General features: G+C 39.9%; 1 protein-coding gene across 2 annotated transcripts in view; it reads left to right on the forward strand.

Moving 5' to 3' along the window:
* The window catches only part of ARHGAP26 (Rho GTPase activating protein 26), a 270,292-nt gene that overhangs the window by 190,925 nt on the left and 51,371 nt on the right, over positions 1 to 27,996 (forward strand). Inside the window, exons 20-21 of one of the 2 annotated variants that reach the window (XM_069971820.1) lie at positions 3,216 to 3,375; positions 17,080 to 17,115. In XM_069971820.1, coding sequence (XP_069827921.1) covers positions 3,216 to 3,375; positions 17,080 to 17,115 — 196 coding nt within the window. The remainder of the gene's footprint in view (positions 1 to 3,215; positions 3,376 to 17,079; positions 17,116 to 27,996) is intronic. The other variant, XM_069971829.1, reaches the window with a different exon arrangement.

Below are 27,996 nucleotides of genomic sequence, written 5' to 3' on the forward strand. Positions count from 1 at the left end.
GCCCACATATGGGGTACCATTGTACTCAGGAGAACCTACGTTACAAATTTTGGGGTACTTTTTTCCTCTTGTTCCTCGTGAAATTGAGAAATTTCAAACTAAACGAACATATTATTGGAAGAATTCGAGTTTTTCATTTTTACTGTCTTCTTTTGAATACTTTCCTGTAATACCTGTGGGGTCAAAATGGTCACCACACACCAAGATGAATTCTTTGAGGGGTGCACTTTCCAAAATGTTGTGACTTATGGGGGGTTTTCTCTCTGCTGACACTACAGGGGCACTGCAAACGCACCTGGCGCTCAGAAACTTCTTCAGCAAAATTTGCATTGGAAAAGCTAATTGGCGCTCCCTTCCTTCTGAGCTTTTTGTCTCATATTCCTTTTGAAAATGAGAAACTTTAATCTAAACGTATATATTATTGGAAAATTTAAATTTTCCATTTTTTTACTGCCTAATTGTGAATACTTTCCTCCAGCCCCTGTAGGGTTAAAATGCTCATTATACCCCTAGATTAATTCTTTAAGGTGTGTAGTTTCCAAAATGGGGTCACTTATGGGGGTTTTCAGGATACCAGACTTCTAAATCCATTTAAAAAAAGAACTGGTCCCTAAAAAAATCAGTTTCACGAAAATGTGATAATTTGCTGATAAATTTCTAAGCCCCATAACACCCTAAAAAAGTAAAATATGTTTACCAAATTATGCCAGAATAAAGAAGACATATTGGTAATGTGACTTAGTAACTAATTTATGTGCTAAGACTTTCTTTTTTTTAGAAGCAGAGAATTTCAAAGTTCATAAAATGCAAATTTTTTACATTTTTCATGATATTTTGATGTTTTTCACAAAAAACACACAAAGTAGTGACCAAATTTTGCCACTAACATAAAGTGCCATATGTCACGAAAAAACAATCTCAGAATCGCTAGCATACGTTAAAGCATCACTGAGCTATAAGAGCATAAAGTGAGACAGGTCAGCTTTTGAAAAATTAGCCTGGTCATTAAGGCCCAAACTAGCTGCAGCACGAAGGGGTTAATTGAAGATATTTTTTGTTGTCTAAAATATGTAAAATAAAATCTTACAAACTATTGAATATTTATTTATTCTGTTAGTGGTTTTTTTGCCATGTCTGCCGAAGGTCTGATAAAAAGGTTAGTGTTTGTCAGGCTTCAGGTTGGGTTTTGCAGGCTCAATTATTCTTACATTTGTTTTAACAATAACATAGCCACAGAGGAATTGGATAAACATGGATACAATTTTGTAACTGTCAACTGTTGAGGCGTAAAATGCATCTGAAAGACATAATAAATATAGCATGCCACATGTACGCCTGTATGTTTGGCGGACTTTGTGCCAGAATTCTGTCAATTTTTGCTTAATAAAGCTCTCTGTGTGGATGAATTGTTAGCTCTTATTGTTATGTTGAAGACCCATAGAGACCAACTAAATTTTAGGCTATTGTGAACTCAATAAATTTATTTTTACAGACCGTTTTAGCAAAAACTATACACAGACAGGTAAAGGTTACCAATGTTTGGGTACATATAGATTTTTTTAAAACCACCACTGGATGATTTTAAACTTTGCCCCTGTAGAGGGGGCATGGGTGGCTGTGATGTTTAGATAATGTAGCCTGTTTATTACTTTCCATAGGCTTATTATATATACAGTATGTAGATGTTCTGCATAATTACTATTACTATAGTCTGTATTCTTATGTAAGTGATTATTTTGGTTGTAAAATCTGCATGTTACTGCATGTTCATATGCTCATTAACTTCATATGGCAATCTTACTTCATACTAAAAGAATGCATTAGGCTGAAGAAACCTGTTTAGTCTTTTCTCCAAAGAGAAGTATTAGTGTTTCAGACATGCTGGTTTTGACAGAAAGTGGGAAAATAAATAACATTTGTGTAACACAAATATACCGTGTACTGTAATATGTAATAACAGAGATGTCGGCCAACAACCTTGACCTCAAAACCAGAGACTTCTGGGAGCCTCATAGCTAAATGTGACTTTGAGTGGAAAAGTGCAAATAGCATAGCTTTGTGGTCTGATATTTTAAAAGACTCAAGAAGATTAACTATGAATAACTATATGCCATGCAAAATGTACGGAGTCCTAAATCTGTCCAACATAAAATGTATTAGAAAAAGGCTTGCCAGTTGCATCCCTGTTCATTCTAATTCAGCGTTTGGGGGATGTTATCTAGCAAACATGTTACCAGTATGCTAGCCATTCATATAGCCAGAAAAGTGAACTCTTAAAGGGGTATTCCAGGCCAGGCAGGTTTTCAGAAATACTATTATAGTTTCTATAGAAACTATAGTTATAATGATATAGCATGCAATATCTGCCTGTACAAAAAGGCTGCCGGTACACTTCATAAAACAGAATAAGATAGACATACTCAATACTCCAAAGACTTGTTTTGAGATTTAGAAGCAATGCTTTATTTCCTATTGCAAAATCTTATCATGTTTAGGTAAAATTCTATTTTGTATTGTATCTTAATAGAAGGTGGAGCTCTGTGTTACTGATACAGTGCCCCAAATCTCCTGTATAGATACATACTGTAGGGGGAGATTTATCAAAGGGTGTAAAATTTAGACTGGTGCAAACTACCCAAAGCAACCAATCACAGCTCAGCTTCCAGCTCTGGTAACATGATAGAGAAGCTGTGATTGGTTGCTGTGGGCAGTTTGTACCAGTCTAAATTTTACACCCTTTAATGAATCTCCCTCATAGAGTGTGCACCCTCTGGCAGAAAGAATTAGAATTCGTTAGAATGTCCTTTACCATGTAAAATGCAATTTTTTTTTTAATTTTTATTTTGTGATTAGTTCCCTTTAAGATCTGCAGGGTGGTTGCTTTTCAGAATGGGTCGCAAACTACCCTGTTTCAAGGCCTTGCCTGCCGAATGTCAGCAGATTCTGTCTGATTTAGATTTGGAATCTGATGGTATCCTGACTGTGTGAATGTGGCCTTACTGCTTATATATATTTACCTTTATTTTGATATAAAATATAAAATTTGATGGGCAGCGATATATTATCATACTATAAAATGTAACCGATTGCATGAGTTTTAAAACAAAGGAAACAGGAAAAAATTTTGGCTGAAATGTCAATCATTCATTAAATTCATGAACCAGAGGCCAAGTTCAGCGCAGCGTTTTCTTAACATATGTTTGGTTTGTTTTCAGAAGAGAAGAGGAACAGTGTAAATTCCAGTGCAGAGTCTGTCAGTTCGTCTAATGCAAACAGCTCAGTGAGCTCCAGCTGTGTCCAACGCTCAAACATGAATAATCTCAACTCCAGTGATCCTGACCTGGAAGTAATTAAAGTGAGCCGGCCAAATTCCCTGTAAGTTCTATGGCCAGTCCATCTATCACTACAGCCATTTGATATGTTTAAATATTTACTATATTTGTACATACTAAGTATTTTTTAGTTGTTTTCAGAGGAGAGGAGTGCTAATTTATTTAGAGACCTTCACTTATCATATGTATAATACATCATTCTTTAAATTAGTTATATGAAAACTTTTACCAGAATATTTTGTTATCTGCTAGATTATTCCATGTTTTATGTTGCTTATACACCAAGGGTCCTTTTAAACGGCCTGATACGGGGCTGTGCAAGGATGTAAGCAATAGCCGATCAGCGATATCTAAGCTCGTTTGCATGCTTTCAGGAGGCACGGTTAATCTGGGCCGCACAAACGATCGCTGTATTATTTGTGTGACCATTTAAATATATTGCTGTTAGCCACAAGGAGATGTGGGTCGATAGCAATAACTCTTGAAGCCTCACAAAAGATGCGATCAACCAGTGAGCAGTGGCCGATCGCCGACACCTTTACACAGGCCGATTATCTGCCGAAGGAGCATTTCTAGCAAGGCTGCTGTAGAAGTGTCTTTCCTGTCCCACATGCTATATCTCTCACACTGCTTACTTAGTGGAAGGCCCCATAGTTTCTGGATTGGTTGCCGTGTAATGTGGCAAAAACTCGGCCTCAACCTTTTAAGATGAATAAGTATAGGGCTTGGGAATGGAACCCTGCCAGCATAAGACGTATTGACAGAAATGCGATCTTCCACCTTTAGCTGCAGCTGTATACTGTTCTACACTGTTTTTCATGGTGACAGGTACCCTGTCAGCTCACCATTGCTATGGATACTAGGAAGACACAATATTGCTCAGGCACAGATCACTGGACAGAGATAGCCCTTTAAGAAGCAGTAAAAGCATGTGAGTACACCCTACAGGCCAGACCAGGAACAGCATCAGAGGAGGACGCCACATACTGGTGGCCAAGAGCGAATGGCTGGACCGGGCAGCAGAGGTTAGGCTAAGTGGCAGGAGCTGACTGACCACATTACAGCCATTATGTTGGAAAGGAGGTCTTAATCCTTTCTAGGAAAGTTAAGGGTGAACTCTATGGTAAAATGCTACCATGTTTGATCCCACCCTAAAAAAAACAAAAGTACCTGAAATGCAATCACACGCATAAAACCAGATGTGTACATGCTCTCTCGTTCTGAACTCTTTGTAAAAGATAGACACACATTCTGCATGTGTTTTCAAAGGAAAGGGAAAGAAGAATGTAGTATTTATTATAACGGAGTGGTGTTCTTGTGTGTGCACCCACTCTTTATTTGAAATTTAATAGTGGGATTTGTTCAATCTGACTTAATCATAGGCTTTGACGTGTTGAAGGTCCCAGCTCTTACACACGGTCAGGATTTCATCACTTTATACACAGCATGAAGCACAAAACCATAGTAGGTCTATCCTGCAGTGTTTGTGAAAAAAAGAGGGAATTTGTAACATAAGTATGTTGCAGAAATATATTTGATGGGAAGTACTGAATTATATCTATTTTTTTTTTTTTTTTACAAAACATGAAATACACTTTTTTAACTCTAGTCTTTCTATCCCTGCAAAAAAACATATATTATATGTCCTGAAGAGACGGTATTTCACTAACCACCCATGGAGCATGGTTGGGTGACTGTGGGATGTGATCCCAGGGTGGTAACAAAACATTTAGTTTAAAAGGGTTTTCTAGAGGGTTAATTTTACAATGTAAAGTGTCAAGGGTGTCAGTATAGGAACTCGCCTGCCACCAATCTTCCACTGGTGACATTTTGCTGGTGCCACTCCCCACTGTCTCTGCTCTCTCTTCCACATTGCAAGAGATGGAAAATACCTGCTCAGCCAATTACTGACCGCAGTGGTGACACAGCTTAGCCAGTGATCGGTTTGGTGTTAGTTTCCTCTGTATCAGGACAGAGAACAGAAAAGCAATGTGAAATGGCATGGTTAGAATGGCACCAGTTGGTGTGGGATCCCATAAAAGACGACTAGAGATAGCATGTGTAGTATGAAGAATTAGTAAGGCGAAGAAAATAATATAAATATGCCCTACACACTAATTTACATGTATGATACTAAGAGATGCAGATTAGATTTCTGCCTTTACATTACATTTTGCCATTATATTATAAGCAACGTTTTGTTAGCCATATAGTTTAGAAATTTATATTAAAGGGATTTTTCAAATTCTATATACTCGTAACCATCTGCTAGTACTGTAAAAAAACAAACAAAACAAAAAACAAAGGAGTTCTCTCTCATCCTGTCCATAGCCCGGATCCAACAGGGTTACAATATGCTCCGTCCACTCTGCTGATGACATCCTGAACCTAACAAAGCCAATCACCAAGCGCAGCAGTGTGTTAAGGACGTCATCAGAATAGCAAGAGATTGCGTTATCAAAAGGACCAGGGTGGATGAGAGTGCCCATGCTGGACAGGGCACAGGGAATGTCTTGTATCTTGTTGTTTTACAACCCGAGCATTGTTATGTTTTTAAGTAGTCCAGAATGCCCCTTCAGTCCAGTACACACTATTTAAACATTTTAAAGATTTTTATACTAACATTGTTAAAAAGACAAGGACATCTGCAAAAATAGTGTCTCCATGCACATTTCAAACCATGGATTATTGGTTTCAACAACGTTGGACATGCGTTTTATATGGTTGTGCCTACTTACCAAGCTAAAGTTTTTGAGCTAAAACGGATGGACATTACATTTTGTAAACCAACGTTTGCAGTTCTGTTGTATCAGTGTGAGATATTCTGTTTTACTTGGTCACTTCTTGCTGAGGTTCATGGATTTTACTGTATTTCTGTGCTACCGTTAATATGACAATCTCTTTTTTTCTTTTTTCTTACCCACCTCCATTTACAACTCCCACCCCTGGCCAAAGAAAAGGGAACAGAAACGTCATGCTAGGGCTGGAAAGTATTTTCATTTTTCCCTATATTCTGTGGGATTGCAGTTTTTTTTTTTTTTTTTTCGCTAGCTAATAATTTGTTCATAAAACATTTCCACTTTTTTAATTGGGAGTGGACTAGGAGATTTCCACATGAGAGCAATGCATAGTCTTCCAAAAACCCAAGCCCTTAAGAACAATCTTTTAGTCCAATTTCTAAATGAGGAGTACAATTATTTAGGTCAAAGAAATACAAATCTTTTTTTCCAATTGTGAAATAATTTGGGGCAGCGACCTAATATGTGGATGAAATCTGCTACATAGTAAATACCAAGAGGATAGCCAGCACTGTCTCCTAAGCCTCTATCTACAGTATATAGTCATGTGGTCTTATATACGGTCATATAAAGTTCAGCCACTTTGTTCCTAGAAACAATGTAAATAATATAAGAAATTTACCTTGGGTAAACCCAGTTCACTTTGGTGTTCTTTTTTAAAGGCTGTGAGCACCTTTTTAAAGCATTGGTGCAAAAAATGCATTTTCCCAACAGGTCAAAAAATTGCTTTCTTTTGCTTTTAAATGCTTAGCAGTGTGTTGTAGAAATTCTGTTGTGTCTGACCACTTGTATGCAGCCTATGTGATTCTTCCCGACTGTCTGCCTTGTATCTGCTCTCCTCTCCCTCTGCAGCCTGTTGGAGCTGTGCTCCAAGATTTGTGTCCAACCCGTCTATTAACCATATTAGTTTGTAAATCCCCCTCACCCTTCCTGTTACATCTAAGGGTCCTTTAGGTGTATATATCTCTCAGCAGCAGGGGCCTCAAACGAGATGATCAGCGTGATCAACTGCTTGTTTGCTGTACCTTTACATGACACAAGAAATTGAGTACTCGGGCTGCACAAAAGATTACTGTATCAATCGTGTAGCCCACTGACAGCATTTATATATCTGTGCTGTCTGTTTCCAGATCACAAACAGTCTGTACTTACAATGCTGATTGCGAGCCAACATCTAGCTTCTCCAGTCCTTCGGGCGCTGCCTGTCAATCAGGCAACACCTCCTCTGACTGTCAATTAGGCGACTGCCTGAAGATACAGCCGGAGGACGGGAGAAGCCAGATGCCGGATCACAAGCAGCGTTGTAAGTATAGACTGCTTGTGATCTGGAAACTGACAGCACAGATATATACATGTGCATACTGTCAGTTTCCCTTTTTCGTTATTGGCCACACGCAACCCTGTTTACACAGGGAGATGTGCAGCTGATGCACATAAATTTTAAAGCAGGTTCTAAACAAGCGATCAGCCGATATTTGGCATTTGCCCAGTCTTCGGTTGATCACTACCACTTTCACACAGGCTCATTATCTGCCGCAGGAGGGTTTCAAGCGACGCTCCTAGCTGAAAATAAAAGTAAAAGGCCCTTAAAAATAAAAGACTAGAAAGTCCCACTGAATAAGTTTTACAATATCAGGTTCAGTACAAAGATCTCTCCAATGATCGATTTATACTCAGGGCTGTATCTGTAACAAGGGGACACCTTCTATGTCTAGAGGGGATTAAAAAAGGTTTCTTTACTGTAAGAACAGTTTAAATTATTTTATTGGTTTTAACTCTAATAAGTTCCAAACAGGTGTAAATGCACTTCTGGAGCACAGTAATACTACAGGTTATAGACTCGATTCTGGAAAAAGAGTTGTTGATCCAGGGATTTATTCTGAGTGCTAGATTTCGAGTCAGGAAGACATTTTTCTCTGTAAAATGAGGGGAAGTGCTATAATGTCAAGGATTTTTTTTTGGCTTTCTTTGGATCAACACTATAGGGTAATAGCCTAAACTGGACGTATGTCTTTTTTTCAGACTTAAAGTGTTACTGTCATTTAAAATATTTTGTAGAAATCGATAGTACAAGTGAAGAAACTCTGTATTATGTTTTATTAGGGAAAAAAATGCCTTTTTTTTGTACTCAAAAAGTTGTTTGCAGCTTTAGATTGGTTGCTGAACCCAATAGAATGTATGTCTGCCCAGTATAGATTGAGGGCCCGCGCCATGTACTGTAACTGGGCATTTCTTTATTTGCTTTATAGCTAAGATGTTTTATAAAACGGTTTTTAGAACTGTCTGTGTTATGTCGCTAAAATACTTTGATGTGTTCAGTATGGTTGGGTGGCAATTTCCTTTATTTCCTCCTAAATGTTTTCTAGTTAACCAAAGGCGCCAAGTCTATCACAAATGTATCTTCCTGTGCTATATATTTTTTTTTTTTTGCTATTGTAGATAATATGCTTGTTAACCTTAAAATGTTGGCATATTTCTATGTCTGTTGCCGTGGAGCCAAATATCCTGCTTATCCTACAATTAAATCATTTCAATCAGGTTACTTGTGGATTTTAGGATTATTCTTACTTTACCTGATGATCGAGCCTTCTCCATTGAATGTTATTTTTGGTGTTGAATTTATCTTGAATAAAGTGCTGTGATGTCTGAGAATATTCACCAGTGAATCAGAATGTGGCGGTCTATATACACATTATTAGCTTTGATTGGAGTCTTTTGTTTCTAAAATTATACAATTAATTTACTTTAAAGCAAAGCTACTGGGGACACGCCAATACATTGCTTTTATCTCTGCCAGTGAATTTGCTGTATCTCTGAAGATTGTTATTTCACACTCTGAACTGAACTTTTTAAAGTTATAATTGAAAATGTGGCCTAAATATAAGTAGTTGGTTGGCATGGGAGTAGTCACAAAATGAGTGAGGCAGATGGTAAAATCAAAGGATTTCATTTAGCATAAAAATATTTAGCAGCGACTATAGAAGATTAAAATAGGTGTGGTCCAGATATTAACCTGTTCAGTTCTGAGAAGTATTAAAGAATGAAAAGCAACAATGAGCATTTTTTACTATGGTAACTACATGATATTGAAGGTGTGTGTGTATGTATATGTGTATATATATATATATATATATATATATATATATATATATATATATATATATATATATATATAATATCCTGTGCATATAACTCTCACAGAATTCTTGGCTAAGGTACTGAGGACATTCAAGGTTGTACAAGGTTGTATAGTCTACAGGATTTTGTAAATGAGAGAAGCTTATTTTCAAAACTACAATTCTCGTCATGCATAGACAGACAAAGCTTGTGTTTTGCAGTCCAGGCATGATGGGAATGTATTTTTGCAGCAGTTGGCCAGCTGCTCTACTGTATAGTAAATTAGTACATTTTCTGAGCTGCTGCCTATCTCCCTTCAATGGAGTCTTAAAGGGGTTGTCCAGCGAAAAAAAGTGTCAGAAAGTTATATAGTTTTTTTTTTATTTACTTCTATTTAAAAATCTCAATTCTTCCCCAACTTATAGGCTACTATATATTCTGCAGGAATTGTTTTATTTACATTCAGAAACAGTGCTCTCTGCTGACATCTCTGGCCGAGTCAGGAACTGTCCTGAGCAGTAGCAAATCCCCATAGAAAACCTCTCCTGCTCAGGACAGTTCCTGTCTCGGCCAGAGATGTCAGCAGAGAGCGATGTTTCTGAATGTAAATAAAACAACACTTCCTGCAGGATATATAGTAGCTGATAAGTATGGAAAGATTTGAGATTTTTAAATAGAAGTAATTTACAGATCTATATAACTTTCTGACACCAGTTGATTTGAAAGATTTTTTTTTTTCCTGGACAACCCCTTTAAGGTTTTTCATTGATGTGATTGGGAACCGGGAAATCCCTGTGTAGTTAGTCTTGGACACCTAGAGAAGACCCCAAGGCTGTCTCTAAGCTAAGGCTGGATACAGACTGCATTAAGCACTGGAAATGCTTGACACTGCTTATCAGCTGCTGTATGTCCTGCAGGAAGTGGTGTACTTTTTCCAGTCTGACATGGGGCTCTCTGTTGTCCATGTCAGCAACTTTCCAATTCAGGAGAAATTTTGTATGGGAATTTGCTACTGCTCAGACTGAGGTGGCAGCAGAGAGCACAGTTTCAGACTGAAAAAATACACCACTTCCTGCAGGATATACAGTAGCTGGTAAGTAATGGAAGACTTGATATTTTTAAATAGAAGTAATTTAAAAACCCATATAACTTTCTGACCCCGGTTGATTTGAAAACATATATTTTTTTTATTTTTATTGAAGTACCAGGAATGGATCCATAGAATTCTGTTTACCCAACAGAAGCCAAATGTGTATCACTTTGAACTCTGTTCAGGGCATATGCAAAGGGGTATCCTCAATGGAACTCAAATAACAGTGTATTATAATACTGAACAAAATTTATTACCATCAAAATTTATTACCATACAGAAGTGTGCTCATTTATTACACTGTACATTTTAAATAAAGAATTTAAATATTAACCCTTTGATGGAATAAAAGACACGTTATAAGTAATTTGAAAATAAAATAAAGGTTATCTCATCTCTTTTGTGGTTGCACAGTAATATAAAACTGTAAATCTATAGAATACTTATAACCTCTGGTAAAAGCAAACCTGATATTACAGTACGTTAATTTTTAAATGCTCTTCTGGTTTCAGCAATCTGTGCAGCAAAGCAGTTCTTTTTATTGAACCTTGTATGCTAAGTAAGTCTGCATTGTAAAAGTGAACTTGTGTGACCTGGCTTTCATTTTTCCCCATGCTTTGGCAGAAGTACCAGTACTGCCAGACATTCTAAAGTTAGGGGAAGTTTTACATGTAGGGATGGCTTTACAATGTCTTACTGTGTTAAAATGCACCATGCACCTTATATCATTGACCAGAAATTGCATAAAGTTGTAAGGAATATTTTTGCATGTTGTATATTGTGGATGTTTAGCTTTAGAAGATGTAGGCACAGCAGTAGTGGATTATAATAGGGGCATTTTGGGTGGCAGCCCGGGGCCCTGAGCTCCTGGGGGGCCCATGACCACCCAAAAAGACTTCTACTTTCAGTGGTATACTGTCTCCTGGCTACACTTCTGCCATGATTTGCAAAAAATCACTGTTTTTTATGGCAATTTTGCACAAATCAGGACATCATGACATTATCTATCTTGTACTATGAACGCCAGGCTAGTGCTTCCATAGTTACAGTGGGGTGGGAGGGCCCAGGCTTGGTGAACAGCCCAGGGCCTATGGTAAAGTTAATCCGCCCCGAGGCACAGTAACAGGGACCGTCCAGCCTACTTACTAGAGCCCTGCCAGAACAGACTAATCTATCCCATGGTCTTCCTGGACACATTAAATAGAGCTGTAAAGGCTGAATGTAGTTGAAATCATGCCCCCCAATAGCCAAACTGGTGGTCTTTTTGATAATCCCAACAACATTGTGCAGCTATTGGGGGTGGAATTGAGGCGTGGTTTCCACTGCACTCGGATTACATTACTAACACATATGTGGAAACACAGGCTAAAGGCCCTATTCCACGGAACGATCATCGGCTGTATTCGGCCGATAATCATCCCGTGGAATATGAGGCAATGATCAGCCGACATCGTTCATGTCGGCTGATCGTTGAGGTTGTTTGTCTTTCAACACGTTGAAAGACAAATGACTTATATAGCAGCGATCTGCTGCCGTCGCTCCGTGGAATAGGGGTGGCGGCAGCAGACCGCCACTATATCCTATGGGCTGCCCAGACAATCAGCGATCACCTGGGCAGCACCCCCAAAACACCCCCCCCCCCCCCCCCGCAGCTCCCCCCAGCCCTCCCGGACTTACCGGCTCACTGCTGCCGTGTGGAATAGCGGCGGCAGCGAGCGGGGAACGAGGAGCAAACGAGTGCTGACAGCGCTTGTTTGCTCCTCACTGTCGGCCCATGTAATAGGGCCTTTAGCCGTTGTTGGTACTCACAGGGCTTTGAAATAAGACCGCAGATGCAATGACAGACATGACCTCTGTTAGTGTTCACCTTTTTAACCAGGTAAAATATAGCCCAAGTACCTGAGATAAACTAGGGATTGGTGAACCTGCCCTTCTCTTTTCCATCTAGACTCAATGGCCTGTTTTAATGTCTTTTCCAAAATGAAGCCCTGGAGAAGATAAAAAGCTTTCCATAAACATAGACCATACGTGAAAGGGTCCTTTTACACAGCTTGCTATGAGGCCCTGCATTTGCCTTTAGAAGTAGAGATGAGTAAATTTACATTACGAACAGCTTATGGCTTATACGCCAGCTGCCTTCCACCCTGGGTGCCTGAAAAAGCTGAATCCAGTCCTGGGAAACTTCCCCCAGTTTCCCACAACTGGATCCAGCTTTTCCAGGTACCAACGGTGGAGCGGCACTGAGATCAAAAGCAGCAGGCTTATAAGCAGAGTGCCAAGCAAAAAAAAGTGAAGCGCTTATGACGGTTACACTTTAAGACATGGAGATGACAACAGGGTTCTTGAGAAAATATTTGTCTGAGAGAATCTACATATCCCCACACTTCTTTTAATTTACTTTATTTGTTTCTCGTAAACATCGACTTTGTGCTTTGAATGTATTATCCCATACAGATTTGTGATTTAGGTTCATATATTACATGTGAACAACTATTGCTGCAATAGAGGGCATTGGATGTTTGTGACCTGCACACCATCTTCATAAGAATTACAAGGTCTCCTTATGTTAGGATAAGATCCAGTCATTCCTCACATCCTCGAATACTGACAACTTAAAGGGAACCATTCACCCCGCGGCTCCCGTTAGAAACAGACAAACAGTTACATAAAGGTCAATATACTTACCATATCGCTCCCGATCCCGTCCCGGATCTCGTTGTTGACACGGAGAAATCGCCGATTCTTCTTCTCCCGCCCATTATGGTAATGAGCTGAGATGAGTCCAACGTCCATAGGAAACGACGGACGAGTCCAACTTATTCATGAGGTCCTCTTCTCGTCGCCGCCCATCCACGCCTCCTGGAACTTTATTGACGTCTTCAGTCTTCAGTCTCCTCACGAATTCCCGCGCAGGCGCCGTTGCGATGGTCTCGTCATCTCTTCTGCGCCTGCGCGGTAAACATTGAAGCTGTGGAGCGGCTTCAATTGTGAACTGCGCATGCGCCGAAAACGACCGTCACGGCGCCTGCGCGGGATCCGGCGAGAAGAAAGAAGACGAGGAGGAAGAAGACCCGGCGTCAATCAAGTGTCGGAGGCGGAGAGAAGGCTGGACTTCGGGCCGGCGGCGCTCATTACCATAATGGGCGCGAGAAGAAGAATCGGCGATTTCTCCGTGTCAACAACGAGATCCGGGACGGGATCGGGAGCGATATGGTAAGTATATTGACCTTTATGTAACTGTTTGTCTGTTTCTAACGGGGGCCACAGGGTGAATGGTTCCCTTTAATTGAATTTCTGTGATTGGTTCTATTTTTACACTTATGGATTGGGGATTAGATTAGTGTCCACTAGGTTATGGTGTGATGTGAATAAATGTGGTTTTATCTTCTGAAGAGGCATACTTGTGCCCCCAAAGAGTTCTCTCTGGCAACCAGGGAAAGTGCAGCAGAGTAAGGGGCATTTCTCTTAATTGAGTCTAAAACCCGGAAACCTGGTTGTTGAAGTTGGAGGATAAAATGCCAAGCCACCATTCTGCCCATATATGCACTTGTAGTGAACTATTTAGGCTTGTTAAAGGGGTTTTCCAGACAAAAATTATGATATGCCTGGGCCATTAATAGTTGGTCAGTGGGGTTCTAATGCCAGGCACCACCATAGATCAACTGGTTGAAACTTCACATTGAAGTGAATAGAATCTGATTTTTGCCCCGAAACTCCTTATAGGAGAAAATAAATGCAAATCCATAACTTGTGGTTTTGTATTACTGTCATTGTGCTAATATGTAAATCGTTGGCATTTCCTGGTATTGTCTGTGATATCAGCTCATTAAGTTAGGCAGCTATTAGAACGTCTCCAGTATTATTCCACATTTATTTCATCCATGTATATATAATTTTATAAACCTCCTAGACCATGCCATCATTGCAGTACAGATCAGATATAGTGAATTATTCATGTGTTACTAGTGAATTATATTTGTGTACACTGTATATCTAAATAAAGTGTGGAGTGAAAGCTCAATCAAGGTAAAATATAGTTCTTTGTCCACCATATTTCAATATTGTTCCATAAGAACACTCATATGATAATATACTGGGTTCTATGTTCTTTCTTTTGTCCAAATTGATACACATTGGTGGCAGATCTAGATCCCCCAATCAATGAACTGCCATTGGAATACCCAGTGATGCGTTCTCTAAGGAATTCTTCCATTTGTGGTTGCTCATAAAACATTCAATCTCTATGTATACCAACATAACAATTTTTTATCCTTTCTCTTTAAATTATATGTGAAACCAATGTTTTTCCAATAATCAGAGCTTTGTAGACTGAGTTTGCTCAAGATTTGTCAAACATGAAGTAACAGACAGCCGGTTGCTTCTGATTCTAGTTAGTAAGTGGCATGTTACTTGGAAATGTCTTGCAGTGTTGCATTGTTTTTTGTTTATTTTTTCTTCCCCAGAACGGGAAAAATATAGCTTTCTTTGAGGGGAAAAAAAACAATTTTTTGATCATATAGATACATGCTACTAGTAAGTTATATATAGTATATAGTCATATATATTCCTATTTTTAATTGTGATTGATATAGCATGTGTTTTAATTGACATGATTTGGTCCCATTGTGTTATTTTTTATTGTGGAGGGTGTTAATAAATTGAAAGTGCCCATGTTTCTGCTCTTGCGATAGGAGTGCATTGTGCTTTACATTTAACTCTCTTAGCTTGTACTATGTTGCTAATACTAGAGGTGAGCAAATCTCCAGCACGCTCGGTTTGTCCGAATTTGAACCCTCAGCATTTGATTACTGGTGGCTGAAGAAGTTGGATGCAGCCCTACCTAGAAAGGGATGATGCTGAAAGTGCATAGTAGTTTGCCCTGTATTCAGAAAAGCAGGTTTTACCCTCTTATATCCGCTAATTGCTGGTTTATTTGGCCACTGCTGTCCATTCTCTGCATCTGCATGGACAATTAGGTTATAAAAGTCATAGGATGTAGTTACACATTGTGCATTAGGCATGGGGGATCATAGTTTATCATTGTGCTGGATTCCTTATTATAGTATTATCATACTACTGACATGAATAGTAAGAGGGGACTTTTGTTAGGACATACAGTATTTGTGGCTGCTGGTGGGAGAGAGACTGTCTACAGTGATGCAGCGGTAGGGGAGAGCAGAAGTAGAGTCGGCATGTAGAAGTTTAGGAAATCTAGGAAGAAAGGAGCCATGAACGTGTGTGCCTGCTCTGCAGCCTGCCCACAATTGGCACCAAGGGGAAACAAAGGTTTACAAATCAGGAAAAAGGTATATTTAGACCATTAATGGTTTCTTTGGAGCTAAGGAACAATAATTTAATTTAGGATTTATTTCCAGATGGAAACCCCCACTATTGTCTCTACGGAAGTTGGTCCTGGCGTTTTCCAGAGATTTTAGGCATAGTGCCAGAGCTAAGTTCCTGGAAAGTATGAGCTGGGCAAAGGAGAATGCCCTACAGGGACCCCCTTAATTATTTTATTATTGCCTGGAAAAATTCTTAAAGACCATGCAAGATGAGAATTTAGTTGATTAGTTCCAGTAGTGAAAAGATATAACTGGATCTGCAGCAGATAGTTTACAGTAATTTTAATATTCCCTACTGGACAAAGGTGAGTATAAATGGGAATTAGTCTAAATGTCTCATAAACCCAAGCATAAGTTTCCATTTGCATCCCCTACAATGACAATGGGCAAGTTACTATGTGTAGGGGACAGTAGAGAGATTCCACCTTATATTTTCCAAAGAGTCTGTGAGGAATGAAAGGTGGAATCTGATTGGTTGCTAGGGGCAACTGAGCCAGTTTCACTTTACACCATGTTTGATAAATCTCCCCCATAGTGTTATAAAATTCCCATAGGTTTCCAGTAGCACATGGGGGCATCTATGTTCATATATTTCCAAATATATTTCTACATATATTTTGTTTTGGATTTTGTGTATTGCATGCCTACAAATAAAGTAACCGAAATACACCTAAAACGCCCAGATTCCTATAAAGCAATGTAGCAGAGCCCTGCATTCATCCCCATCCATTCACAGTGAAATCACCATTGCTTAGGGCACTTCCATGCCAATAAGTAATTGTGCATTTGCAAAATAAAACCTTTCATTCTGAAGTATGTTCCCATCACACTGGCCTATTCATTGTTTAATACCCCAATGAAACAGCTGTGTGCTGACAGGGAAATATATATGTTGGGAAACATCATTTATTGTCTGCTGAAAAGAACCAGTAATTTTCTTCTGCAAAATGTCATCCAAGTCCTGAATACCATAATCCCATTTGTAGTGAACGATTGAAAAATGATCACAATTTAAGAGATGATGTTAGAAAATAAAGGGCGGCTCATCTTCAGTTCTGTAAGTGGGCTGCTCAGTTATTTATATCATGGGCCGAGTATATACACCCCCTTCCTGTATATGCTAGATATAAGAATTGCCGGTTTAGGTTGTGATTCTAGAAGAAAGACAAGCACTTGCCCTTGACATTCCGCTTAGGTGTTCAAGCAAAATGTTTAGATCTAGTAACTAGTGATCATGTAAGAGATTTAGTACTAGAGTATAGCATGCTGGTTATATTGGCCTGGAATGCGACAGTCGGTTTAGGTTTCTGTCCATGTTGATCAATGTTAAAGTCTTAGCACTAGGTGGATGTAGAGGAGGTCATCTTGTTTCATGTTCCACTTTTTGATGTCTTTTGCAGATTGCACCCGCAAAATATATCAGGCCTTTTATCAAGGTAAGTGAGGCATATCAGGTTGTTCAATTCTTGTATTTCTTACCTTTCTAATGAAAAAGATATATTTGTACTGTGGTAGTCAGTAGATAATAAAAAAAAAACTTGACAAACATTACTATAGTCTACCCATTATAGCGGTATTACCATATTTTTTTGATGGCTTAGTGGGTGGTATATGTGAAATCGTAAAGCTCTTCCTATACAATTAATTTTGTAAGGTAAATATTTTTTTTTATATTCACATGGATTCCTCATTGCTACTGGACAATAGAGATGAGCGAATTTGCCGAAGTTTGGGTTCGTATGGACCTGAACTCTCGGCTTCTGATTACCGCTGTCTGCAGCCTCCGTGAAAAGGGTGGATACAGCCTTACGGACCGCCCGGAAAACTGGGATACAGACATTGGCATAGGCTGTATCCCAGTTTTTCAGGCGATCCTCCGGCTGTATCCACCCTCTTCACGGAGACTGCAGACAGCGGGAATCAGACGCAGAGAGTTTAGGTTCATACGAACCCGAACTTCGGCAAATTCATTCATCTCTACTGGACAAATCCTTCAGTTCTTCTTTTCTTCTTGCGATAGACTAGTCATGTGTGGTTTTTTAGTGCTTACTACACTGGGGAGCATGCGCAGTGAGGACAGCAGTATCTGCATGCTTTCCCTGTACATAGCTGTTTACCTGTTCAACTGTTCAACCATCAACTGTTTGTCAACCTCAGTTAAGTGTGCTGCTTTAGGATGATGGAACCTGTATACAAAAGTTTGTGAGGGCACTGCACTTATGCCAAAAACTATTGATTGTGGAATAATATAACTTGGATCACTTTATCAGTCTAAGGGTCCTATAACACAGTGATTTTTAACGATTAACGACTAGTGATAAACGAACCAACAAGATTGTTTATCTTTAACCTGAAATCGTTCACCGTATTAAACAGAATGATGGTCGTTAGTTACAATCGTTGCTACAATCGTTATTGCGATCGTTACTATGATCGTTTATCCCTCTGATCTCAGCAAAACAATGAACAATGTGCAATTACACTGAACGATTAGTGAACAAATCCGGAACTTGAGCGAACAAATGTGGAATTACAGTAAACTATTAGCGAATGATTAACAATAATTTTAGGTTCAGATCTAAATCGACATACGAAAGATTTTTCGATCGTTGCCTGCAATTACACAGAACGATTATTGTTTAAATTCAAACGCTATAACGATTTTACGCACTATAATTGTCCAGTGTAGTAGGGCCCTTAGTTTAATGCATAATCTACAGTCACCTGTTCATTACCAATTGATGTAAAGGACCAGCTTTATTGGGAGAAGGAGAGTAGACAATTTTAGCAATAAATAATTTAGGCCGGTCATAGATAAGAAAAATTTCATTGTCCACCTGTTGAGATCTGCTCCATAGATCTAGGCTTATTCCTTAGCTAATGTAGAGTGACATCAGTCCATTTGGCAGTGTAATAAATCGACTTTTTTTTTTTTTTTTTTTTTTTTTTTTTTAATACTGTCTAATTTCAGTTTTCTTACTTGAAGCAATTTTTTTTCTTTGCTAGCAAGGAAATGTTCCCATTATTGACTCTCAGCACAGATTTGTGCCAGATTACAGGTCTGCCTGTAACACATTTGAGAAAACGTACTTTAAACAGTCAACTTTCAGGAATACTGTATTGCAGTGCTTCTTAAACTGTGAGGCGGGCCTTACCAGTGAGGCGCCCCCTAGTTGTCGGTGAGGTCCAGCTGGGGACCCAGTTTTCACAAAAGTAACTATGATCTGCACAGTCCTTCTGCTGTTTGCAGAAATCTCCATTTTAGCAACATTATTAATTTATTTTGTAATTGCTTTATTAGTTTATAGAGCTTGGGAGTCTGGTGAAAGCTCGCCCTAGCATTATTTCCAGCTGTTAAATGGACTTTCACCACAGATAGTGAGGCCCTGGCTCCCTCTTTGTCAGTCTGGTGAGGCCCAGGCATTGCCTTGGTCTGTTGGGTGAGGCTCCAGTCGAAAAAGTTTGAGAAGCACCGCTGTATTGTATGCCGTTTTCTTGTGCATTACTAACTGTACACCCTAATCACACACACACACACACACACACACACACACACACACACACACACACACACTTGATGACCTGATTGTGTGTTTTAATAATCAAGTGGTAGGCAGTTCCTCTTCAATGGCTTCATACTGTAGTGTGACCCAGCGGTTTCCATTTACAGATCTTGCTTACAGGCTGAATTTTTAGAATAGTAAGAAGGTCGAGTCTGGAGAGTTTAAACTAGTTGCCTGATCCCTGTGGGAACCTAAAGAAATTTCTTTACCAGTGGCAGACACCATGCTCCAGTAGTTATAAGCCGTTATAATGATGACTAACTTTAACCCCTTAGCGACCCATGACGTATCTGATACGTCATGGCGCCGCGGGGGGTGTTCAGAGCGGGGTCCCGCCGGGACCCCGCTCTGAACGGCGCTGATCCCGGCTGACACGTGCAGCCGGGCAGTGCCTCTGTTAGCCGACGCGGGTCCCGTTGCCGCGCCGGCTAATTAAGCACTTCAATGCAGCTGTCAAACCTGACAGCTGCATTGAAGTGCTTTATGCACACTATCCCTGGTGTCTAATGGGACGGATCTCCCCCCGCGATGCGATCGCGGGGGGGAGATCCGTTCTTCTGGCCGTGCCGGGCCTCAGCGTCGGAATGACGCTGATCCCGCCTCGGCAGTAGATTGCTATGGCCTGCAGCAGGCCATAGCAATCTATGACCGATCTCATGGATCTTTGCTGTGTATATACACAGCATTGATCTCTATGAGAGATCAGTGCTATGTACATACAAGCCCCCCAGGGGGGCTTCTAGTCCATGTAAAAAAGTGTTTTTATTAATAAAAAATCCCCTCCCCTAATAAAAGTCCAAATCACCCCCCTTTTCCCATTTTATAAATATAAATTAATAAATAAATAAACATATTTAGTACCGCCGCGCGCGTAATCGCCCGAACTATTAATTATCACATTCCTGATCTCGCACGGTAAACGGCGTAAGCGCAAAAAAGTCCCAAAGTGCAAAATTGCGCATTTTTGGTCGCATCAAATCCAGAAAAAATGTAATAAAAAGCGATCAAAAAGTCGTATATGCGCAATCAAGGTACCGGTAGAAAGAACACATCATGGCGCAAAAACTGACACCTCACACAGCCCCATAGACCAAAGGATAAAAGCGCTATAAGCCTGGGAATGGAGCGATTTTAAGTGACATATATTTGTTAACAATGGTTTGAATTTTTTACAGGCCATCCGATACAATATAAGTTATACATGTTATATATCATAGTAATCGTAACAACTTGAGGAACATGCATAACAAGTCAGTTTTACCATAGGGCGAACGGCGTAAATGCAAAACTCCCCGAAATCAAAACAAATTTGTTTGTTTTTTTCAATTTGACAGCGCAAATGATTTTTTTCCGGTTTCACAACATATTTTATGGAAAAATTATGCCTGTAATTGCAAAGTACAATTGGTTTCGCAAAAAATAAGCACTCATATAAGTCTCTAGGTGAAAAAATGCAAGCGCTATGGACTTTTAAACATAAAATGGAAAAAGCAAAAGCGCAAAAACGAAAATTGGCTTGGACCTTAAGGGGTTAAAGGGGTAGATAAGCAAACAAAATCAAAATTCTTTCAAATCAACTGGTACCAGAATGTGCCAGAGATTTGTAATTTACTTCTATTAAAAAATCCCAAGTCTTCCTGAAGTGGTATATTCTTTCCAGCCTGACTTAGTGCTCTCTGCTGCCACCTCTGTCTTTGCCAGGGACTGTCCAGAGGAGTAGCAAATTCCCATACAAAACTTCTCCCGACTGGAAAGAATACCACCTTCTACAGGACATACAGCAGCTGGCTGATAAGTAGTGGGTCATTTAAGATTTTTTTCTAGAAGTAAATTACAATTCTCTGGCACTTTCTGGCACCAGCTGATATGAAAGAATTAAGTTTTATGCATTTACATGTACAGGATCTGCAGCAGATTTGAAGTTGCAGATTTAAATCAAATCTGGGCCATCAAATCTGCTGCGGATCCTTTTTTTTTAGTTTTTGTTTTACTTTTTTAAAACATTATTCTTAAAACAGATTTACTTAATTTGCTTAAATGTGCCCTCCTAAAACTTTTTTTTCTAGTTTTAGTCTGTGACTCCGCCTTCTGGTCCTTCTTCTTGTGATGGTGACCTCTTGTTTAGATATCTCTGTAAGGGGGCCTTCACACCTACCAGATCCACAGCGGATCTCACTTCTGCGGATTCGAAGCGAGAACCGCTGCGGATCCGGAATCAGTTCACCCCTATGATAGCACATATTCGCAGCGGGATTGACATCCCGCTGTGAATATGTGCTTTAACTCCCTGGTGCCCGCAGCCCCGTCGTCGCATCCCCCCCATCCCGGCCACATCCCCCCATCAGCCCACCCCCAGCCCGCCGCCCGCATCCTGCCGCCGAGAGCATATAGTACCTGCTCGGCGGCGCGGCTGCAGTGAGGCTGCCGGCTCCAGTCCCGCTCAGATCAGGTAATGTATGCTCGCGCGGGCAGGCCGGAGATGGGCTGATGGGTGAATTTGGCCGAGATGGGGGGGATGTACCGCCGCCGGGGATGGGGGATGCGACGGCGGGGCTGCGGGCACCAGGGAGTTAAAGCACATATTCACAGCGGGATGTCAATCCTGCTGCGAATATGTGCTATCATAGGGGTGAATTGATACCGGATCCGCAGCGGTTCTCGCTTCGAATCCGCAGAAGTGAGATCCGCTGTGGATCCGGTAGGTGTGAAGGCACCCTTAAGTAGTTTTTCAATATGGGATATCTATAATCACATGCTGTACATTGGTCAGGGTTACCAATCTGTGCTACTAATCTTGCACCATTGTAGCTTCAAAGCATGCTTAGACTATATTAAGAAGTCCAGCTGTTGGAAAACTACAAATCCCACAATGCCTGGACAGCCTTTGGCTGTTGGGAATTGTAGTTTTGTAACAGCTGCAGGGCTAAAGGTTCCCCATCTCTGATTTAAACAGTGCAAACCAAGCAGACAAATTAGGATGTAAAGATACTTAATGTTACGTATGTGAAAGAGGCAGTGGCTACACTTATGCAGTTAGGACATACAAATTAAAAGCTAGCCAAGAGGATTGCACATCCTACTGTTTATAGTTGATGGGAAAGTCAATTTGATTAGTTGGTAATAAAACAATGAACATATCTATGTCAAAAAGTATTCTTCAGATATTTATCTGTTAAAATTGTTGCGTGAATAATTTATTTTGTCTAGAAAAAAAAAACATCAGGGTCTCCCAGGAGTCATTTGTGATCACTAAATGTAAGCGGGGAGAGTCGGTTTCTTTGAGCGGCTCAGAGCTGCTGGCTGTGAAATATAGAGACAAGAAAAATGTTCTTACTCAGCACAATTCTTGACAATTCCTTAGTGACTGTTAGTTGAGGACAAGCACATACTAAAAAACTTCTTTTTGTTGTTGAATAAACCAAGTACGCAGGGGCAATAGATTTTCACTGCTAAATGCAAAGAGAGGTTAGAAGAGCCCTGAGTATTGGCCACTTTGCACCAATAATTTAGGTAGGTTCTTCCTTTTTTCCTCTGAAGTGCTTCTTTCCTGCTAAAGGCCCTATTCCACTAAACTTTTTCGAACAATTATCGTTCATAAAATCGTTCAAACGACCGCTCGTTAACGATATTCGTTCTGTGGAATAGCTGTAAACGAGCGAACGACAACAGTGAAATCGTCGTTGAGTCGATCACTATTTTTTTTCAACATGTCGAAAAAAAAATCGTTGGTCTTTCAACAATAATTCGCTAATCTTTTTGTTGAATAAAAAAATCTTTCAGTCGTTCTTGAAATGTCTACCTACATTTTCCCACGTTTTAAATGACCATGTAACGATGTAACGACTGCAAAAAAATCGTTACACTACAGATATCGTTCACGTTTCCACACGTACTATGTGTTATTGTTCGCTTAAAAAAATCGTTAAGTGCTCATTAACGAGCGGTCGTTGGAGCGAGTCTATGAACGATAATCGTTCCGTGAAATAGGGCTTTAACTCTCGCCCCTTGTTATGTAGGCATACTCCCTCATTAGTTAGACCTCCCACTGAATAGATAGATACATAGATACATCCCCCGCTTCAACAACCAATCGTGGTCTCTGCATATGACAGAGGGGGGGAAAAAAAAAAAAAAAGAGTACAGAGACATACACATAGAGTGCATATAACAATGGTTCCACGGGAAAACTGGCAATGAAAAGGTGTACATTTTTAAGCTAAACAATGGCTTGTTGAAATGTTTTTCTTTTTGTTTGTTTTTTTGCAGTTTTTACGGTATATTACATATTGGTCTTGAGGTAATTTGCTTCTAATTTATTAGGAGGAGCACACCTCTAAATCATTGAGTGCCATCTGTGGATGCTGTGTACCTCAGAACCTCAGATTGATATCTACACTGGCTAGGAGCTAGACACAGATTTTTTGCTGTATTTTTTCAGTAGTCTTAAGCTTTACTACAAACAAGTTTTCATTTCAGGTCATGTCACACTTTTTGGGTAATGCCTGGCTTAATTTATAAAATGGTATATACATTGGTCCCTCAACTTACAATGGCCTCAGTTTACAATATTTTCTACATACAATGGTCCTTTCTGGAGCATCCTAACTTTACACCAGACTCAACATACAATGCTAGGATTTGTGGCACATGTGAATAACTAGATAGACCAAAAAATTGGTAATTTTACTGCTAAACCCACAGTATTAGTGAAGTGCGTTGCCTGATTGGCTGTATAGTAGCACCCCCTCTACAGTGCAATGTGATACTACATGTCCTGCACTGCTCTTTGCCAGGATGAGCAGCTCTTTAGGGCACCAGGTGAGGGCGGCTTCTTTTTTAGCTGTACAGGACCTTAAAAACACCTTTAAATGCCTTTAAAAAAGAAGCACTTGCTTTATTTAAATTCTGAGATGACATTTTGGGGGCTTCAGAATCCATTACCAGTTTTCTAGAGAGTTCTGGTCTCAATATACAATATTTTTAACATACAGGGACCACTGTATTTGTAGGATGTTTCAGCACAGTAACCAGATAGGGAACCCACACCAATATATGTGCACTATTATTTCTGACTCTCTATTTTTGGCAGAAATAAAAAGCCCATGTTATCCAAACAGTTCAGCTTTTCACTCATTTGTCTATAGAACATGATACCAATTTTCTACTGTACTGAACTTTTTCCCCAAAAATTAGGTCCTTTTTGTTACCATGGGATAACATTGGTTTTCCCTTTTCTGATCAGCAGCCACTCTTCTGTCCAAGAAGCTTTGCTATGAGACAATCAGTATGACCTTAACTTGGACCACAGATTTGAAAATTTTTAGAATTTTCTTCTGGAATGGTTTTGACATTGGGGATTAATTTTTCTTGTAACTCCATTCTTCCAGGTCGTCTTCATTTGTAGATAATGTCTCACTTTGGTTCCAGGGATGAGAAATAGTGTTGAACAAACTTCGAACACGCTCATCTCTAATGAGAAACAGTTTTGTAACCTTCTGCATACTAAATTGTTGTGTTTTTTTTTATGTCTTTTGAACTGATTTTGGTAATGGCATACTATTCTCATAGAAATGTTGAGAGTATTATACTGTTATAATACAGTACATTGCCATAAATGTACTTGATTACAAAATTACCATGTATGTTCCAACTCAGACTTTTTTCTGTTTAAGTAATGTTACTGAGCAAATTAAAGAACAGTGTTAAATAGCATATTGTTAATATACTTACTTATTAACCTAATTTTCATCATTCCAGATTTATATCCAAAAATCCCTAGTAAAATGTAGAGCCAGGCAACAATTACTTGGAGCACCTACGCACTAAAGATCACAGCCAGTAAGATGTAAAATGACCTAATATAGTAACCCATTCACAGCATGTGTGTGCGTATTCTTCTGTATTCACTAGTGTGACACACACTCAAGTCTGTAATCCTATACTACTAATAGAGCCAAATGTGTCCCCTGCATTCCTTTTCTGTGTTAAATAGGTTTATTTCTGATTGTTAAAAATGATTGGTAATTTATTTGCCATAATGCTGTGTGTAATTTTCTTTTGGCGGATAGTACAGAAATGCATTTCATTCCCTCTTTCTTTACCATGAGAACTTGAACAGCTAGAGTCATTCCAACTCTTAATTTCCCAGGCAGCCAGAATACAGCTGTTTTTGATTTCTCACAATAATAAAAGTTACATATTATGCATAGAGCAATTCTGTGCCAAATAGAATCGCACCGTTCCTCCTAGGTTGTCAACCTTTTAGTAAGTGTATTTCAGTGGTTTAGGGGGCATCATTCCACTTGAATAAACGCTCCTGTAAATGCACATCCTTGAAGAACAAACCTCTGTAGAAAGTATGTGTGCCTAAAACAATAGATGAGCTTTGGTTTCTGGGGGTCAAATAGGATACATGCTTAGCCTGTTTATCCCTATTAGAGATGAGCGAATCGGGTTCGAGTCGATCCGAACCTGGACGTTCGGTATTTGATTAGCTGGGGCTGCTGAAGTTGGATAAAGCTCTAAGGTTGTCTGGAAAACATGGATACAGCCAATGACTATATCCATGATTTCCACATAGCCTTAGGGCTTTATCCAAGTTCAGCAGCCACCGCTAATCAAATGCCGAAAGTTCGGGTTCGGATCGACTCGAGCATGCTCCAGGTTCGCTCATCTCTAATCTCTATGTATGATTAATATAGAAGCACAGAATATTGTGGCCAGAAAAAGACCACCTGGTCCATCTAGTCTGCCCTTTTAGAGCTCGTTCACACTATGGAATCGTCCCCGAAATTCCACTCGAAACCCCAGCCTGTTAACATGTCCATTCTTTGAACAGAGAGGTGTGATAGCAGGTGGGATTCAGCGTGGAGTCCACGGGCTGAGGTTCTGAGTGGAATTCCGGTGTGAATGGGCCCTTAGTAAGTTTCTTTTTACTTTTTTCTAACACAGATATACAGAAATAAGTCTTTACATATGTGTTGGGGAGAATTATTCTAATGGTAATCCTTACCAATAGAAGGACTAAAGTAAAGCAACAATGGTATTGAAAACACATCGATAAGTTGATCAACACTTCTACAGAGAGTTGACGTTAAACTCACTATGCAGAAAATTAAGGAGCTGTGGGTTTTCTTTTTTTTTTTGGCTACAAAACGAAAAAGTGTTCTTCTGTCCCTTGTGGCAAGTTTTGCTGTTTTGTTGGTTTTCACATATTGAGATGTGATTTAAAGTGACTGTACCATCAGGCCCAGGCTGAAGCATTGGAGGTGAACCGACCCACCCTTAGTGGGAGGAAACCCCAGCCCCTCTATGATAGGGTTCTATTGATTCTAATGGAGTCACATCATTGAGGGGGTGGGGTTTCTTCCCACTGGGGTATCGGCCCGCCTCCAGTGCTTCAGCCTGGGTGACTGGTGGTACAGTCAGCTGTACAAATTATGTAACTGAGAAAAGGGGGCATCACCAGTGATGGCAGGTCTGTCAGGAAGAGTCCATTTTCACAGTTAAATAGAGGTGTTCTAGTTATTTTGTCCAACCTCCTACTTCTATTCTCATTGTCTAGGATAGAAATAAAAGGTGGGGATGTGGAGCTAGAGTGAGAGCTAGTTTTGGCTGGAGTTGATATCGGCAGAAATGTAACAACTCCAGCTAATAAAACGAAAACCCTTATTAATAATAATTAACACATTTGGAAATGTTCATAATAAAACAGTGCAATAGCTGATCCCTGCGTATCCTGAAATGGTCAGAAATGTTGTCCACAGTGAATGGTGTCTTGTGCCCTCTACTGTGTAGTGGTGGTTGGGTTCAGTTCAGTAGAAGCTTGGTTTCAGTAACCCAGATGTCGGCTTCCAGACGGTCATAAATTGATGGGCTATCATGACATGTCATTCAGAGACCTATTGTGATCACCATTTATAAGATCTGATTTTTATTTTTTTTTTGCTCTATTATAGTCTGTGGAGTGAATGGATCAGCCACGGAGTGAAGTGTGCTACTTTGTGCTTCACCAACTTTTAACTGTGGGTCAGGAGTCTCAAGACGTCTCAAATGTCTTGGCGCATTGGAGTTTAGAGAAGTGACAATACTGCTGTGCAGCGCCACTCTTTTCTGCCCAGTTTGACATTGGGAATGTAGAGAAACTGCTGCATGCCATGTGGCACAGCTGCTATGCCAACCATCTAATGTAGGTACCATGCATATGTCCTTATAGGAAGTGTGTACAGTGCCTGCCAGGTGGTGGATGGGAGCTGTGGCAGCTTTCTCACCTGGTGGGAAGTGAGCAGCATCATCTCCCCATACCCAGCGTCTGATCAAACAGAAGAGAGAGATGTTGCAAAAACCCTTTAGGGTGCGTTCACACCTACAGGATCCGCAGCAGATCCGCAGCAGATTTGATGGTGCAGATTTGATGCTGTGTTCAGTTAATTAAATGAAATCTGCTGCGGATCTGTAGCAGAAAATCAGCTGCGGATCCGGTAAGTGTGAACGTAGCCTCAAGGGGACAATTACATGTACTGTTTGCTGCAGCTTTTATGCTACAGATTACATGCTGCAGACTATGCTGTGTAAATAAATGGAAATAAATGACTAATCATCAAATCCACATTGAACATGGTGCATTTCATTGGGCCTCCACTTCTCATTATGCCCAGGGCCTCACTTAGCTTAAAACTGGCTCTGGTTGGCTGCAGGGATCTTATGGATTTTCCATCAGATCCAGTAGGTAAAATGATGGAAAAGGCTCCCATA

This window comes from Dendropsophus ebraccatus, chromosome 1 (assembly GCF_027789765.1).
Source record: "Dendropsophus ebraccatus isolate aDenEbr1 chromosome 1, aDenEbr1.pat, whole genome shotgun sequence".
NCBI classification, from domain to species: Eukaryota; Metazoa; Chordata; class Amphibia; order Anura; family Hylidae; genus Dendropsophus; species Dendropsophus ebraccatus.